Source organism: Oncorhynchus mykiss, chromosome 28, assembly GCF_013265735.2.
Source record: "Oncorhynchus mykiss isolate Arlee chromosome 28, USDA_OmykA_1.1, whole genome shotgun sequence".
Lineage (NCBI taxonomy): Eukaryota > Metazoa > Chordata > Actinopteri > Salmoniformes > Salmonidae > Oncorhynchus > Oncorhynchus mykiss.
This window is the reverse complement of record NC_048592.1, coordinates 38,536,777-38,551,272: the sequence shown is the minus strand read 5'-3', so window position 1 is coordinate 38,551,272 and position 14,496 is coordinate 38,536,777. Positions and strand designations below refer to the sequence as shown.

The 14,496-nt window shown below is 43.4% G+C and overlaps 1 protein-coding gene across 1 annotated transcript in view; it reads right to left on the bottom strand.

Annotated features, from left to right (window-relative positions):
* Window positions 1–1,786: 1,786 nt before the first annotated feature.
* Window positions 1,787–14,496, bottom strand: part of LOC110509131 (noelin-3) — a 14,930-nt gene continuing 2,220 nt past the window's right edge. Inside the window, exons 2-6 of the mRNA XM_036966728.1 lie at window positions 12,381–12,524; window positions 11,130–11,285; window positions 9,547–9,766; window positions 4,800–4,906; window positions 1,787–3,882 (exon numbers count right to left, since the gene is read on the bottom strand). Coding sequence (XP_036822623.1) covers window positions 3,205–3,882; window positions 4,800–4,906; window positions 9,547–9,766; window positions 11,130–11,285; window positions 12,381–12,524 — 1,305 coding nt within the window. The 3' untranslated portion in view covers window positions 1,787–3,204. The remainder of the gene's footprint in view (window positions 3,883–4,799; window positions 4,907–9,546; window positions 9,767–11,129; window positions 11,286–12,380; window positions 12,525–14,496) is intronic.

Genomic DNA, 14,496 nt, shown 5'->3' with positions numbered 1-14,496 from the left:
CAGGATATACTTCAGAGATGTGGTATCCTGGTTCAGTAGAGACTTCAGAGATGTGGTATTCTGGTTCAGGATATACTTCAGAGATGTGGTATCCTGGTTCAGTAGAGGCTTCAGAGATGTGGTATCCTGGTTCAGTAGAGACTTCAGAGATGTGGTATCCTGGTTCAGTAGAGACTTCAGAGATGTGGGATCCTGGTTCAGTAGAGACTTCAGAGATGTGGTATTCTGGTTCAGTAGAGACTTCAGAGATGTGGTATCCTGGTTCAGGATATACTTCAGAGATGTGGTATCCTGGTTCAGGATATACTTCAGAGATGTGGTATTCTGGTTCAGGATATACTTCAGAGATGTGTGTCGTGTCTTTACTATCCAGCCAACAATACAGTGTATTTTACCAGAGCTATAAAAAATAAAAAACTCTGGTGCAGATGCGTGGGATAAATTAACCATCATTATTTTTTTTTCATAAACTCTACTTAATATATAAAAACGGTTATCAGAGAAAATAGATGATTTGCAGTCAAAATCATCAGATGAGATGGAGGTCATTACCATTTAATAAATTAATAAGGACGTTTTAGTTGTGCCGCAGAATTGTATATATTATGGTGTGGTACGGTTAAAAAAAAAATTGGGAACCACTGGTCTAGGGAAAACTTCACCCTGGAGCTGCTGGTGGGTGTGTGGGTAGGGCTTCTGGTGGGGAGGGGTTCTGGTAGGGAGGGGTTCTGGTGGGTAGGGACTCTGGTGGGGAGGGATTCTGGTGGGGAGGGATTCTGGTGGGGAGGGATTCTGGTGGGGAGGTCAGGGTGCTTTGGTGCATGGTGGTCTGCACACACACACACACACACACACACACACACACACACACACACACACACACACACACACACACACACACACACACACACACACACACACAACACTCAGGTCAGACCTGATAGAGTGGTAATCACCATAGGAGCTCATTTACTCTGCTATTCTCCTGCAATTCTGATTAGAATCGCTTCAGTTTGTTCTGATAGAGATCACTAACAAATGCTAATATATATTATGTTCTTGTGGCCCGATTCACACTGGAGACTTGGACTTAAGTCATTGAAACATGGAATTAAAGCTGGACTCCTTAATGGTGTAACTGCCACGTCCGTTGTAGATATTACAACAACAAAGACGTTACCGCAACCAACACTGTTTTTTTTACCCTCTGACATCATTTCTCTGACATCATTGCTCTGACATCATTGCTCTGACATAATTTCTCTGACATCATTGCTCTGACATAATTTTTCTGACATCATTGCTCTGGCATCATTTTTCTGACACCATTTCTCTGACACCATTGCTCTGACACCATTTCTCTGACACCATTCATCTGACACCATTTCTCTGACACCATTTCTATGACACCATTTCTCTGACACCATTTCTCTGACACCAATTCTCTGACACCATTTATCTGACACCATTTCTCTGACACCATCTTCTGACACCATTTTTCTGACACCATTGTACGTGCGATAGAACAACACAATATGTACTGTACATTTTTTTTTAGCAGACGGCCAGTGGCGCTGTTTCCCCGTTCGGCGCATTCCGTCTTTAAGGTCAAATGTTTGACTTAAGTCCGTATTAAAAGTCTACTTATCTTAGGTCTGAATAGGGCCCGTAGAGATCACTGTTAGCGTAATGTGTTATCACATACAATCGATTCCTCATCAAGTTACAAAATAAAGATACTACATCGCTGTAGTTCCAACACAAACTAAAGTTCGGAGCAAATCAATACTTCATCAAAAACAATAATCATTTTATTTCCATAATGTAGCACTAATTGTGTATATAAATGTGTATTTTCCTGCTCATCCATATACAGTATAATCAGACAATAGTCATTAATTGTGTTACAGTGGGAAAGAGAGATGGTTGCCGAGAGAGTCCACAGACAGAGTTTCGATGCTATCAGGACAGCCATAGGTTGCATCCAAAATGAAATCCTACTCCCTATATAGTGTGCTACTTTTGACCAGAGCCCTTTGGGACCTAGGGTGCCATTTGGGATGCAAGCCACGGAGAGCTAGACATGCTATCATAGACATTCATGCAGGACAGAACACCTGTTATCCTATGGACTTACAGAACAGACTGCACTGAATAAGGCATACTCATATTGATACTGTTGCAATGGATACAAAAGCTAAGTTACCCAATCAGAGGCATGTTACCCAAGCCCACCCAATCAGAGGCATGTTACTCAAGCCCACCCAATCAGAGGCATGTTACCCAAGCCCACCCAATCAGAGGCATGTTACCCAAGCCCAGCCAATCAGACGCATGTTACCGAAGCCCACCCAATCAGAGGCATATTACCCAAGCCCAGCCAATCAGATGCATGTTACCGAAGCCCACCCAATCAGAGGCATGTTACCCAGCCCAGCCAATCAGAGGCATGTTACCCAAGCCCAGCCAATCAGAGGGATGTTACCCAAGCCCAGCCAATCAGAGGCATGTTACCCAAGCCCAGCCAATCAGAGGCATGTTCCCCAAGCCCAGCCAATCAGAGGCATGTTACCCAAGCCCAGCCAATCAGAGGCATGTTACCAAGCCCAGACAATCAGAGGCATGTTACCCAAGCCCAGCCAATCAGAGGCATGTTACCTAAGCCCAGCCTATCAGAGGCATGTTACCCAAGCCCAGCCAATCAGAGGCATGTTACCCAAGCTCAGCCAATCAGAGGCATGTTACCCAAGCCCAGCCAATCAGAGGCATGTTACCCAAGCCCAGCCAATCAGAGGCATGTTACCAAGCCCAGACAATCTCTCATAGAGTCCAGTAGCTGAAAGGAAAGGGATAAAGTGAAAATAAAGGCTTGTGTCAAAAGAGAGGAAAATGAGGAAGACTGTCGGTGCATGATGTCATCGTTAGAGGGCCAGATGATTGAAAATTGGGGTTGCTAGGTAGGACTACCAGAGAATATCATGACTCTGTCATGACATTGGGAGACAGTTTAGAGTTCGGAGGCCAACATCTTTAGTAATTCTTGCATTAGAAATTTGAAAGGGAAGCCAATAGATCCGAAGATGGATTGTCAAAAGAAGAGAGCAAAAAATACCATTTAGAGAACCAACAACAGAACTCCCACAATGACTGACGGAACACCGGAACACCAGGAATGTTAATCAGTGTTCCAGAGGTTCTTCCTCCTCAGGAATCGTCCTCTGTGTTGATGATGTGGAACAACGTGACGTTGAACAGAACCTGGTGTCCATTGTTCCAGCCGTACAGCGCCCGGTCCCTGGCGTTGTAGTCCAACATGGACATGTGGAAGTACTGGTTATGGAAGGGGATGTCTGTGTACTCATAGCTGGAGGTCTTGGTGGAGTACGAGTAGTAGACCTTAGCACCAGTCAGGTGAGAGTTAGTGATGTAGAGTGTTCCGCAGATCATAAAGGACTCCCCCGCGTTCCGTTTGGAATATTCCGTGTTCCAGGTTCCGAGGACCTGCAGCGTGTCGGGGTTGAGCTGGCTGATGACGATGTTTCCTGCGTTCTGATTGGTGGCGTAGACGGCCCACAGACCCAGCTCGTCGGCCATGAGGTCTATGTCAGAGTAGCCTCCCCAGGTGTAAGGGTAGACGTTGTGGAAGCCGGCGTTCTCCAGAGCTCTCTGGGTTACCACGCGGCCCGTCTCGAAGCGGTAACACACCACGATGTTGCTCTGGACCTTGTTGTAGTACAGAGAGCCGTTGTACACCACGTGGTCGGTCCCGGCCCACTTGAACGGCAGGTTGTAGGTTAGAGACTCGGCCCCGGAAACAAAGTCTGCTATGGACTTGTACTCTTTGACGATCTTGTTGTTGGTGTAGCTATCCATGTACCAGACCTGGGTTGGAACACAAGTACAAGAGAACATTAGCAATTTAACGGTCTACTCTGTACGTACATTAGTCACAACATGGCACATGGGTCGTTCCACCAATCCTGTTGAAGTAAGTGTCCTGTAACTATTTTATACCGAATTTCAACAATTTCTAGTCTGTCTATCTATTAGTAACAGGGTTGACGTGTAGTGCTCGTTCCACTCTGTTTTTCCACCACAAAACACCGGACAAGGGACAAAAAGAGTGAAACCAGCACACCTGCTTGAAATCGATTATTTGACTATTAGATGTTTCTTTAGAAAAAAATATTCTGTAAAGAAATAGTTTTACCATATGAAGAGGAGAATTCAGTTCACGCAAAAGTGTTGACCATAAAATTAGGGAATTAATCACTATTATCTTTAGAAATGACTTTGTCAAAGAAACAAAATAACTAGGGTTTTACAATGATGGTGCAAACTTGTGATACATTTTGGGATTAAGTGGGTTAAATATTCCTAGAAGTGACACAGGGTTGACGGAGGGTCAAAATACTGAATTTTGGCACTTTAGCCACCAGGGGGAGTGTCGTCGAGGCTGATTGAGGCTCGAGAATAATCTAGGGGCCCATAAAGCTGCCAGGAGGTCAGCACAAGGGTGAGGTTGGAAGAGGTGAGAGGTTGCTACCGGATATACGTCCTCACGGTCTGCTAGAACCAAGGGGCTCGGAGTTCTACCCCAGAGGAGACAGCATTCCCCGGGGGCCAGAAGGTGGTAACCCGGAAGAGGTCTCCTGGAGGAAACCGGATTTATTTTGTTTTTTGGTTTAAATAAACACCCTTGAAACTGAGGTATCATACTTGTGTCTGTGTTTAGATCAAACCCCCTGGTCTGAGAAACTATCTGTCTCTGCCTGTCGGTCTGTCCTCCCTCCACTCACCCGGTTGTTTCTAGGGGAGGCCTGTGGATCAGTCATCCAAGCTCCAAACCGTGTACCAGAGGTCTTCACTGTCACAGGTCCAGTGATCTTCATCAGTTTACCGCATGCTGTTCACACACACACACACACACACACACACACACACACACACACACACACACACACACACACACACACACACACACACACACACACACACACACACACATACCACCTCAGATTAGATTTCCCCTGACTGTGTTAGTTCTTAACAGCTAATTTCATGCCTCTGACCACTGGAACACTCCACCTGTTATCTAGTTAATCTGTGACCTAGAGTACATCCTCAATGGAACGTTATTCCTTATTCCCATAGGGCTCTGGTCAAAACTAGTGCACTATATAGGGAATAGGGTGTCATAGGGCTCTGGTCAAAACTAGTGCACTATATAGGGAATAGGGTGCCATAGGGCTCTGGTCAAAACTAGTGCACTATATAGGGAATAGGGTGTCATAGGGCTCTGGTCAAAACTAGTGCACTATATAGGGAATAGGGTGCCATAGGGCTCTGGTCAAAACTAGTGCACTATATAGGGAATAGGGTGTCATAGGGCTCTGGTCAAAACTAGTGCACTATATAGGGAATAGGGTGTCATAGGGCTCTGGTCAAAACTAGTGCACTATATAGGGAATAGGGTGTCATAGGGCTCTGGTCAAAACTAGTGCACTATATAGGGAATAGGGTGTCATAGGGCTCTGGTCAAAACTAGTGCACTATATAGGGAATAGGGTGCCATAGGGCTCTGGTCAAAACCAGTGCACTATATAGGGAATAGGGTGCCATAGGGCTCTGGTCAAAACCAGTGCACTATATAGGGAATAGGGTGCCATAGGGCTCTGGTCAAAACTAGTGCACTATATAGGGAATAGTGTGCCATAGGGCTCTGGTCAAAACTAGTGCACTATATAGGGAATAGGGTGTCATAGGGCTCTGGTCAAAACTAGTGCACTATATAGGGAATAGTGTGCCATAGGGCTCTGGTCAAAACTAGTGCACTATATAGGGAATAGGGTGCCATAGTGCTCTGGTCAAAACTAGTGCACTATATAGGGAATAGGGTGTCATAGGGCTCTGGTCAAAACTAGTGCACTATATAGGGAATAGTGTGCCATAGGGCTCTGGTCAAAACTAGTGCACTATATAGGGAATAGGGTGCCATAGGGCTCTGGTCAAAACCAGTGCACTATATAGGGAATAGGGTGTCATAGGGCTCTGGTCTAAACTAGTGCACTATATAGGGAATAGGGTGCCATAGGGCTCTGGTCAAAACTAGTGCACTATATAGGGAATAGGGTGCCATAGGGCTCTGGTCTAAACTAGTGCACTATATAGGGAATAGGGTGTCATAGGGCTCTGGTCTAAACTAGTGCACTATATAGGGAATAGGGTGCCATAGGGCTCTGGTCAAAACTAGTGCACTATATAGGGAATAGGGTGCCATAGGGCTCTGGTCTAAACTAGTGCACTAAATAGGGAATAGGGTGCCATAGGGCTCTGGTCAAAACTAGTGCACTATATAGGGAATAGGGTGCCATAGGGCTCTGGTCAAAACCAGTGCACTATATAGGGAATAGGGTGCCATAGGGCTCTGGTCAAAACTAGTGCACTATATAGGGAATAGGGTGCCATAGGGCTCTGGTCAAAACCAGTGCACTATATAGGGAATAGGGTGCCATAGGGCTCTGGTCAAAACTAGTGCACTATATAGGGAATAGGGTGCCATAGGGCTCTGGTCAAAACCAGTGCACTATATAGGGAATAGGGTGCCATAGGGCTCTGGTCAAAACTAGTGCACTATATAGGGAATAGGGTGCCATAGGGCTCTGGTCAAAACTAGTGCACTATATAGGGAATAGGGTGCCATAGGGCTCTGGTCAAAACCAGTGCACTATATAGGGAATAGGGTGCCATAGGGCTCTGGTCAAAACTAGTGCACTATATAGGGAATAGGGTGCCATAGGGCTCTGGTCAAAACTAGTGCACTATATAGGGAATAGGGTGCCATAGGGCTCTGGTCAAAACTAGTGCACTATATAGGGAATAGGGTGCCATAGGGCTCTGGTCAAAACTAGTGCACTATATAGGGAATAGGGTGCCATAGGGCTCTGGTCAAAACTAGTGCACTATATAGGGAATAGGGTGCCATAGGGCTCTGGTCAAAACTAGTGCACTATATAGGGAATAGGGTGCCATAGGGCTCTGGTCAAAACTAGTGCACTATATAGGGAATAGGGTGCCATAGGGCTCTGGTCAAAACCAGTGCACTATATAGGGAATAGGGTGCCATAGGGCTCTGGTCAAAACTAGTGCACTATATAGGGAATAGGGTGCCATAGGGCTCTGGTCAAAACTAGTGCACTATATAGGGAATAGGGTGCCATAGGGCTCTGGTCAAAACTAGTGCACTATATAGGGAATAGGGTGCCATTTGGGATGTACCCTAGGTCACACAGCTCCATCTCACTAACGAGCCTATCTGATACACTAAAGTACATCAAAAATGTAACATTGTGTGTTTCCCTTAATACATTTCCAGTACCTGCTTAGATTCGGATCAAAAAGCGAGATACCTTTAAAGAGACCGTCACAGTTCACTCCAACATCAAAGTTGATCAGTTTTCAGACCTCCACATGTACAGTGGCTTGCAAAAGTATTCATCCCCTTGGCATTTTTCCTATTTTGTTGCCTTACAACCTGTAATTAAAATATATTTTTTTTTGGGGGGGGTGTATCATTTGATTTACACAACATGCCTACCACTTTGAAGTTGAAAAATATTTACAAACAAGAAATAACATTAAAAAAAACAGAAAACTTGACCATGCATAACTATTCACCCCTCCAAAGTCAATACTTTGTAGAACCACCTTTTGCAGCAATTACATCTGCAAATCTCTTGGGATATGTCTCTATAAGATTGGCACATCCAGCCAATGGGATTTTTGCCCATTCTTCAAGGCATCACTGCTCCAGCTCCTTCAAGTTGGATGGGTTCCACTGGTGTACAGCGATCTTTAAGTCATACCACAGATTCTCAGTTGGATTGAGGTCTGGGCCATTCCAAGACATTTAAATGTTTCCCCTTAAACCACTCGAGTGTTGCTTTAGCAGTGTGCTTAAGGTCATTGTCCTGCTGGAAGGTGAACCTCCGTCTCAAATCTCTAGAAGACTGGAACAGGTTTCCCTCTTTTCCTTCAATTCTGACAGGTCTCCCAGTCCCTGCTGATGGAAAAACATCCGCACAGCATGATGCTGCCACCACCATGTAAACATGTAAAAACAAATAGAACGTAAGCAGAATCCGTAAGGTAGACCAACACAAGATGTGACTGGCCTGGGCCATATCTGAGCAGAATCCGTGTGGATGAGGCAAGGTAGAGCAACACAAGATGTGACTGGCCTGGGCCATATCTGAGCAGAATCCGTGTGGATGAGGCAAGGTAGACCAACACAAGATGTGACTGGCCTGGGCCATATCTGAGCAGAATCCGTGTGGATGAGGCAAGGTAGACCAACACAAGATGTGACTGGCCTGGGCCATATCTGAGCAGAATCCGTGTGGATGAGGCAAGGTAGACCAACACAAGATGTGACTGGCCTGGGCCATATCTGATCTTGTGAAGGCTACTGGAAACGCGCGGGTTAAATCATACATAGACAACATCGGCCTGAACTTGTGAAGACCTTTGGATAGGAACATCAGCTAATCAGTTATTAGGCACCATTAGACCTGCAGTAGGAGTGTCCAATAGAATCTATGCCCCAATGTCTGAGCCAATAAGATAATGGAAACTAAGCAAGACAACAAGATTCATAAAGTGGAGTGACGATGAGGGTAAAACTGTATAAAAGCAGAGCACTGAGAATGGAGATTTAGTTCTTCCTCTTCTTGGTATTGCTCGGCTTTGCTTCTTTTTTGTAATGAAGTCTATTTGAATTCACATAGTTATGCACGCTCAAGTTTTCCGTTTTTTTTGTGTCCTATTTCTTGTTTGTTTCACAATACTAAATATTTTGCATCTTCAAAGTTGTAGGCATGTTGTGTAAATCAAATGATCCCCCCCCCCCACCCTAAAATCAATTTTAATTCCAGGTTGTAAGGCAACAAAATAGGAAAAATGCCAAGGGGGGTGAATACTTTTGCAAGTGTAACGCTCGTCCTCTTCTTCTGACGAGGAGTAAGAGATATCGGACCAATTTGCAGCGTGGTAAGTGTCCATTTTAATATGAAAAAAACTGAACACTACAACATAACAAAGGGAAACAAACAAAACAGTCCCGTGTAACAAACACTTACACGGAAAATAATCACCCACAACTCAAAAGTGAAACCAGGCTACCTAAGTATGGTTCTCAATCAGGGACAACGATAGACAGCTAGCTGCCTCTGATTGAGAACCATACCAGGCCAAACACAGAAATCCCAAAACATAGAAAAAGGAACATAGACAACCCACCCAATTCACGCCCTGACTATACTAAACAAAGACATAACAAAATAACTAAGGTCAGAACGTGACAGCAAGCCACTGTAGTAGCCTAAACCGATCGCTGTAACATTGAGCTTGGTAAATAGAATATGAATGACAGTCATCCAATATGCTATAATAGAAACCATGCTCAAAAAAAAAAATCCTGAACGTCACTAACATCACTAATCCTGAACACCACTGGTGTGTCTGTCCGTGTGTTTGCTTGTGACTCACTGAGTTTGCTCATGCAGTTGCGTAGCCTGCTCTCCAGATTCAGGACCCTCTGTTGTAGTTCCTCGTAGTCATAGGTTCCTATCTCCTCCTGGATGGCTGTGAGCACCATGGAGAGGTTCCTGATCTCCTGTTTAAACTGGGAGATGAGCTGGGCATCTGTCTTGTACTGTTCCAACACAGGGATCAGAGGCTGTAGGGCATCCATCTTACCCTTCAACTCCTATAGGGAGGGAAACATAGGGTTCAATTCAATACAGTTCAACTCCTGTGGAAGGACAAACACAAGCCCAGCGGACAAAATGTTGCATGGAACATCAATCATTATCATCCAGGTACATCAGTCATTATCATACTGGAACATCAATCATTAGCATCCTGGAACATTCATCATTAGCATTCCGGAACATCAATCATTATCATACTGGAACATCAATCATTAGCATCCTGGAACATTCATCATTAGCATTCCGGAACATCAATCATTATCATACTGGAACATCAATCATTAGTATCCTGGAACATTCTTCATTAGCATTCCGGAACATCAATCATTATCATACTGGAACATCAATCATTAGTATCCTGGAACATTCTTCATTAGCATTCCGGAACATCAATCATTATCATACTGGAACATCAATCATTAGCATCCTGGAACATTCTTCATTAGCATTCCGGAACATCAATCATTATCATACTGGAACATCAATCATTAGTATCCTGGAACATCAATCATTAGCTTCCCGGAACATCAATCATTAGCTTCCCGGAACATCAATCATTAGCTTCCCGGAATAACAATCATTAGCTTCCCTGAACATCGATCATTAGCTTCCCGGAACATCAATCATTAGCTTCCTGGAACATCAATCTCTAGAATCCTGGAACATTCATCATTAGCATTCCGGAACATCAATCATTATCATACTGGAACATCAATCATTAGCTTCCCGGAACATCAATCATTAGCTTCCCGGAACAACAATCATTAGCTTCCCGGAACATCAATCATTAGCTTCCCGGAACATCAATCATTAGCTTCCCGGAACATCAATCATTAGCTTCCCGGAATAACAATCATTAGCTTCCCTGAACATCGATCATTAGCTTCCCGGAACATCAATCATTAGCTTCCTGGAACATCAATCTCTAGAATCCTGGAACATTCATCATTAGCATTCCGGAACATCAATCATTATCATACTGGAACATCAATCATTAGCTTCCCGGAACATCAATCATTAGCTTCCCGGAACAACAATCATTAGCTTCCCGAACATCAATCATTAGCTTCCCGGAACATCAATCATTAGCTTCCCGGAATAACAATCATTAGCTTCCCTGAACATCGATCATTAGCTTCCCGGAACATCAATCATTAGCTTCCTGGAACATCAATCTCTAGAATCCTGGAACATTCATCATTAGCATCCCGGAACATCAATCATTATCATACTGGAACATCAATCATTAGCTTCCCGGAACATCAATCATTAGCTTCCCGGAACAACAATCATTAGCATTAGCATTGTATTGTATGTCCCTGCAAATGTTCCTGTAATTTTCCTATCAAACAGACTTACCTGGAAGTTTCTGTTGACCTGTGTCTTCTTGTTGGTCTCTATCTGTCTGAACTTTGACCTTAGCTCTTTGAACTGGCCTTCCATCCTCATGATGTACTGGAAGTCTCTCTGAGTCCGCAGGTTCAGCACCTCGATTGACTGGGACATGTTCTGGACCTACAGGACAAGAAAAGAAGAAGAGGCATCACATGAGTGGTTCTACACCTTAACGAAAGAGAAGAAGAAGAGGCATCCCATTAGTTGTTCTACACCTTAACGAAAGAGAAGAAGAAGAGGCATCCCATTAGTTGTTCTACACCTTAACGAAAGAGAAGAAGAAGAGGCATCCCATTAGTTGTTCTGCACCTTAACGAAAGAGAAGAGGCCTCTTCTTCTTCTCTTTCGTTAAGGTGCAGAACCACTCATGTGATGCCTCTTCTTCTCTTTCGTTAAGGTGCAGAACAACTAATGTGATGCCTCTTCTTCTTCTCTTTTGTTAAGGTGCAGAACAACTAATGTGATGCCTCTTCTTCTTCTCTTTCGTTAAAGTGCAGAACAACTAATGTGATGCCTCTTCTTCTTCTCTTTCGTTAAGGTCCAGAACATGTAATGTGATATTAGTTGTTCGTTAAGGTGCACCTTAACGAAAGAGAAGAAGAGGCATCACATTAGTTGTTCTGCACCTTAACAAAAGAGAAGAAGAAGACACAACATTGTTTTTCTGCACCAACAAGATTAAAATGTTTTGACTACTGTTTTGGTTTTCTTTTGTCAATAAAAAAAAAATTAAGGTTGATTTATTTTTAAAAGATAGGGACAACAGTGGTGGGTTTAATTTGAAGTGTATTTAATTTATGTTTATATTTATAGCTCATCAGTTGGTGTGGAACGGGTCTGGACCAAGTTCAACCAACAGTTAGTTACAGTTAGTTACAATGCTCCATTGTGTTTGACTTCTACAAAAAAGAACCAACAAAATCACCACTACATCAAACTAGAACTCTGAGCTACATTATCCACACTCCTCTGATTCCAATGATGGGATCCTGAAATGGCCTGGTTGAAACTGCCCTAAGGCATGTTTGTACATTAGTGTTAACTTTACCACACTGGACCACAGTGAAGAAGATAGAGAAACCCCCTGGCCTGCTATACAGACAGAATACATTAAAGGCCCATATTTCATAGATTAATATCATAGATAGAGAGTAATGCTAGTGACGTTGGTTCATAATGTGTGTGTGTGTGTGTGTGTGTGTGTGTATCTAGAACCTTCTCCAGTAGCTGACGGAGTTGTCCCTCCTTGGCGTCTCTGGAGCAGAGGTTCTGTTCAGGAGCCACCACTGTACAGATACACCTCCCCTCTGTATCCTGGGCCGAGCTGTACACCTGCCAGCCTTCCTTAGGCTTGACTGTCTACACACACACACACACACACACACACACACACACACACACACACACACACACACACACACACACACACACACACACACACACACACACACACACACACAATGTTCAAGTGAGCTCATTACTCAGTAAAATGGTGTCTGATGGATATTCTTCAAGACAACAAATAACCAATGCAAGAGTCCCGTCATGTGGCCATCGGCTAACACACAGTATCTGTCTGCTTAACAGTATCTGTGTGGTTAACAGTATCTGTCTGGTTAACAGTATCTGTCTGGTTAACAGTATCTGTCTGGTTAACAGTATCTGTCTGGTTAACACACAGTATCTGTCTGGTTAACAGTATCTGTGTGGTTAACAGTATCCGTGTGGTTAACAGTATCTGTCTGGTTAATAGTATCTGTCTGGTTAACAGTATCTGTCTGGTTAACAGTATCTGTCTGGTTAACAGTATCTGTCTGGTTAACACACAGTATCTGTCTGGTTAACAGTATCCGTGTGGTTAACAGTATCTGTCTGGTTAACAGTATCTGTCTGGTTAACACACAGTATCTGTCTGGTTAACAGTATCTGTCTGGTTAACAGTATCTGTCTGGTTAACAGTATCTGTCTGGTTAACACACAGTATCTGTCTGGTTAACACACAGTATCTGTCTGGTTAACACACAGTATCTGTCTGGTTAACAGTGTCTGTCTGGTTAACAGTATCTGTCTGGTTAACAGTATCTGTCTGGTTAACACACAGTATCTGTCTGGTTAACACACAGTATCTGTCTGGTTAACAGTATCCGTGTGGTTAACAGTATCTGTCTGGTTAACAGTATCTGTCTGGTTAACACACAGTATCTGTCTGGTTAACAGTATCTGTCTGGTTAACAGTATCTGTCTGGTTAACAGTATCTGTCTGGTTAACACACAGTATCTGTCTGGTTAACACACAGTATCTGTCTGGTTAACACACAGTATCTGTCTGGTTAACAGTGTCTGTCTGGTTAACAGTATCTGTCTGGTTAACAGTATCTGTCTGGTTAACAGTATCTGTTTGGTTAAAACACAGTATCTGTCTGGTTAACAGTATCTGTCTGGTTAACAGTATCTGTCTGGTTAACACACAGTATCTGTCTGGTTAACAGTATCTGTCTGGTTAACAGTATCTGTCTGGTTAACACACAGTATCTGTCTGGTTAACAGTATCTGTCTGGTTAACACACAGTATCTGTGTGGTTAACAGTATCTGTCTGGTTAACAGTATCAGGTGATGTCTGTACCCGTTAATGTCTATACCCTAGGTAAATCAATAGACATGGCCATTTATGTTGACATTCGATGGTGGGCAGGACCGGCGGCCATCTTTGTGGTAGTAATAAGATTTCAATTCAATTCAAATTGCAGTGGTCTGAAGGTTTTATTCAAGAGCACGTTGTGTTTCAACCGATGGCTCGCACCACAAAGTAGGGTGTAATCCTCAACATATAGACGTGTTTTTAGATATATATTTTTTAATAATCTAAATGTATATTTAAAGGTTCATTGCAGCTGTTTTTATCACAATATCAAATCCTTTCTGGGTAACAATTAAGTACCTTACTGTGATTAAATATATAAATAGATATACATTTAAATGGTCAAAAAGACACAAAAAATGGTTTCTTCGCAAAGAGCAATTTTCTCAAACAATAATTTTTGCTAGTGCTGTCTGGGAGTGGTCTGAGTGGGGAGGGTACAACTGAAAACTAGCTGTTATTGGGCAGAGAGGTTTGGAACTCTCTTTCTTATTGGTCTAATCATGTATTTGTCACCTGGTGATGTCACTAGGCAGGCCAAAACTCCATCTATCTACACTTGAAGTAATCATGGTGGAATTAGGGGGCCCCCCATTGAGGGGGCCCCCCGTTGAGGGGGCCCCCCGTTGATTTTGTTAGTCACTTTCACTCAGATATCATATTAAAAAACGGCAAACATTTCTCTCCACCCT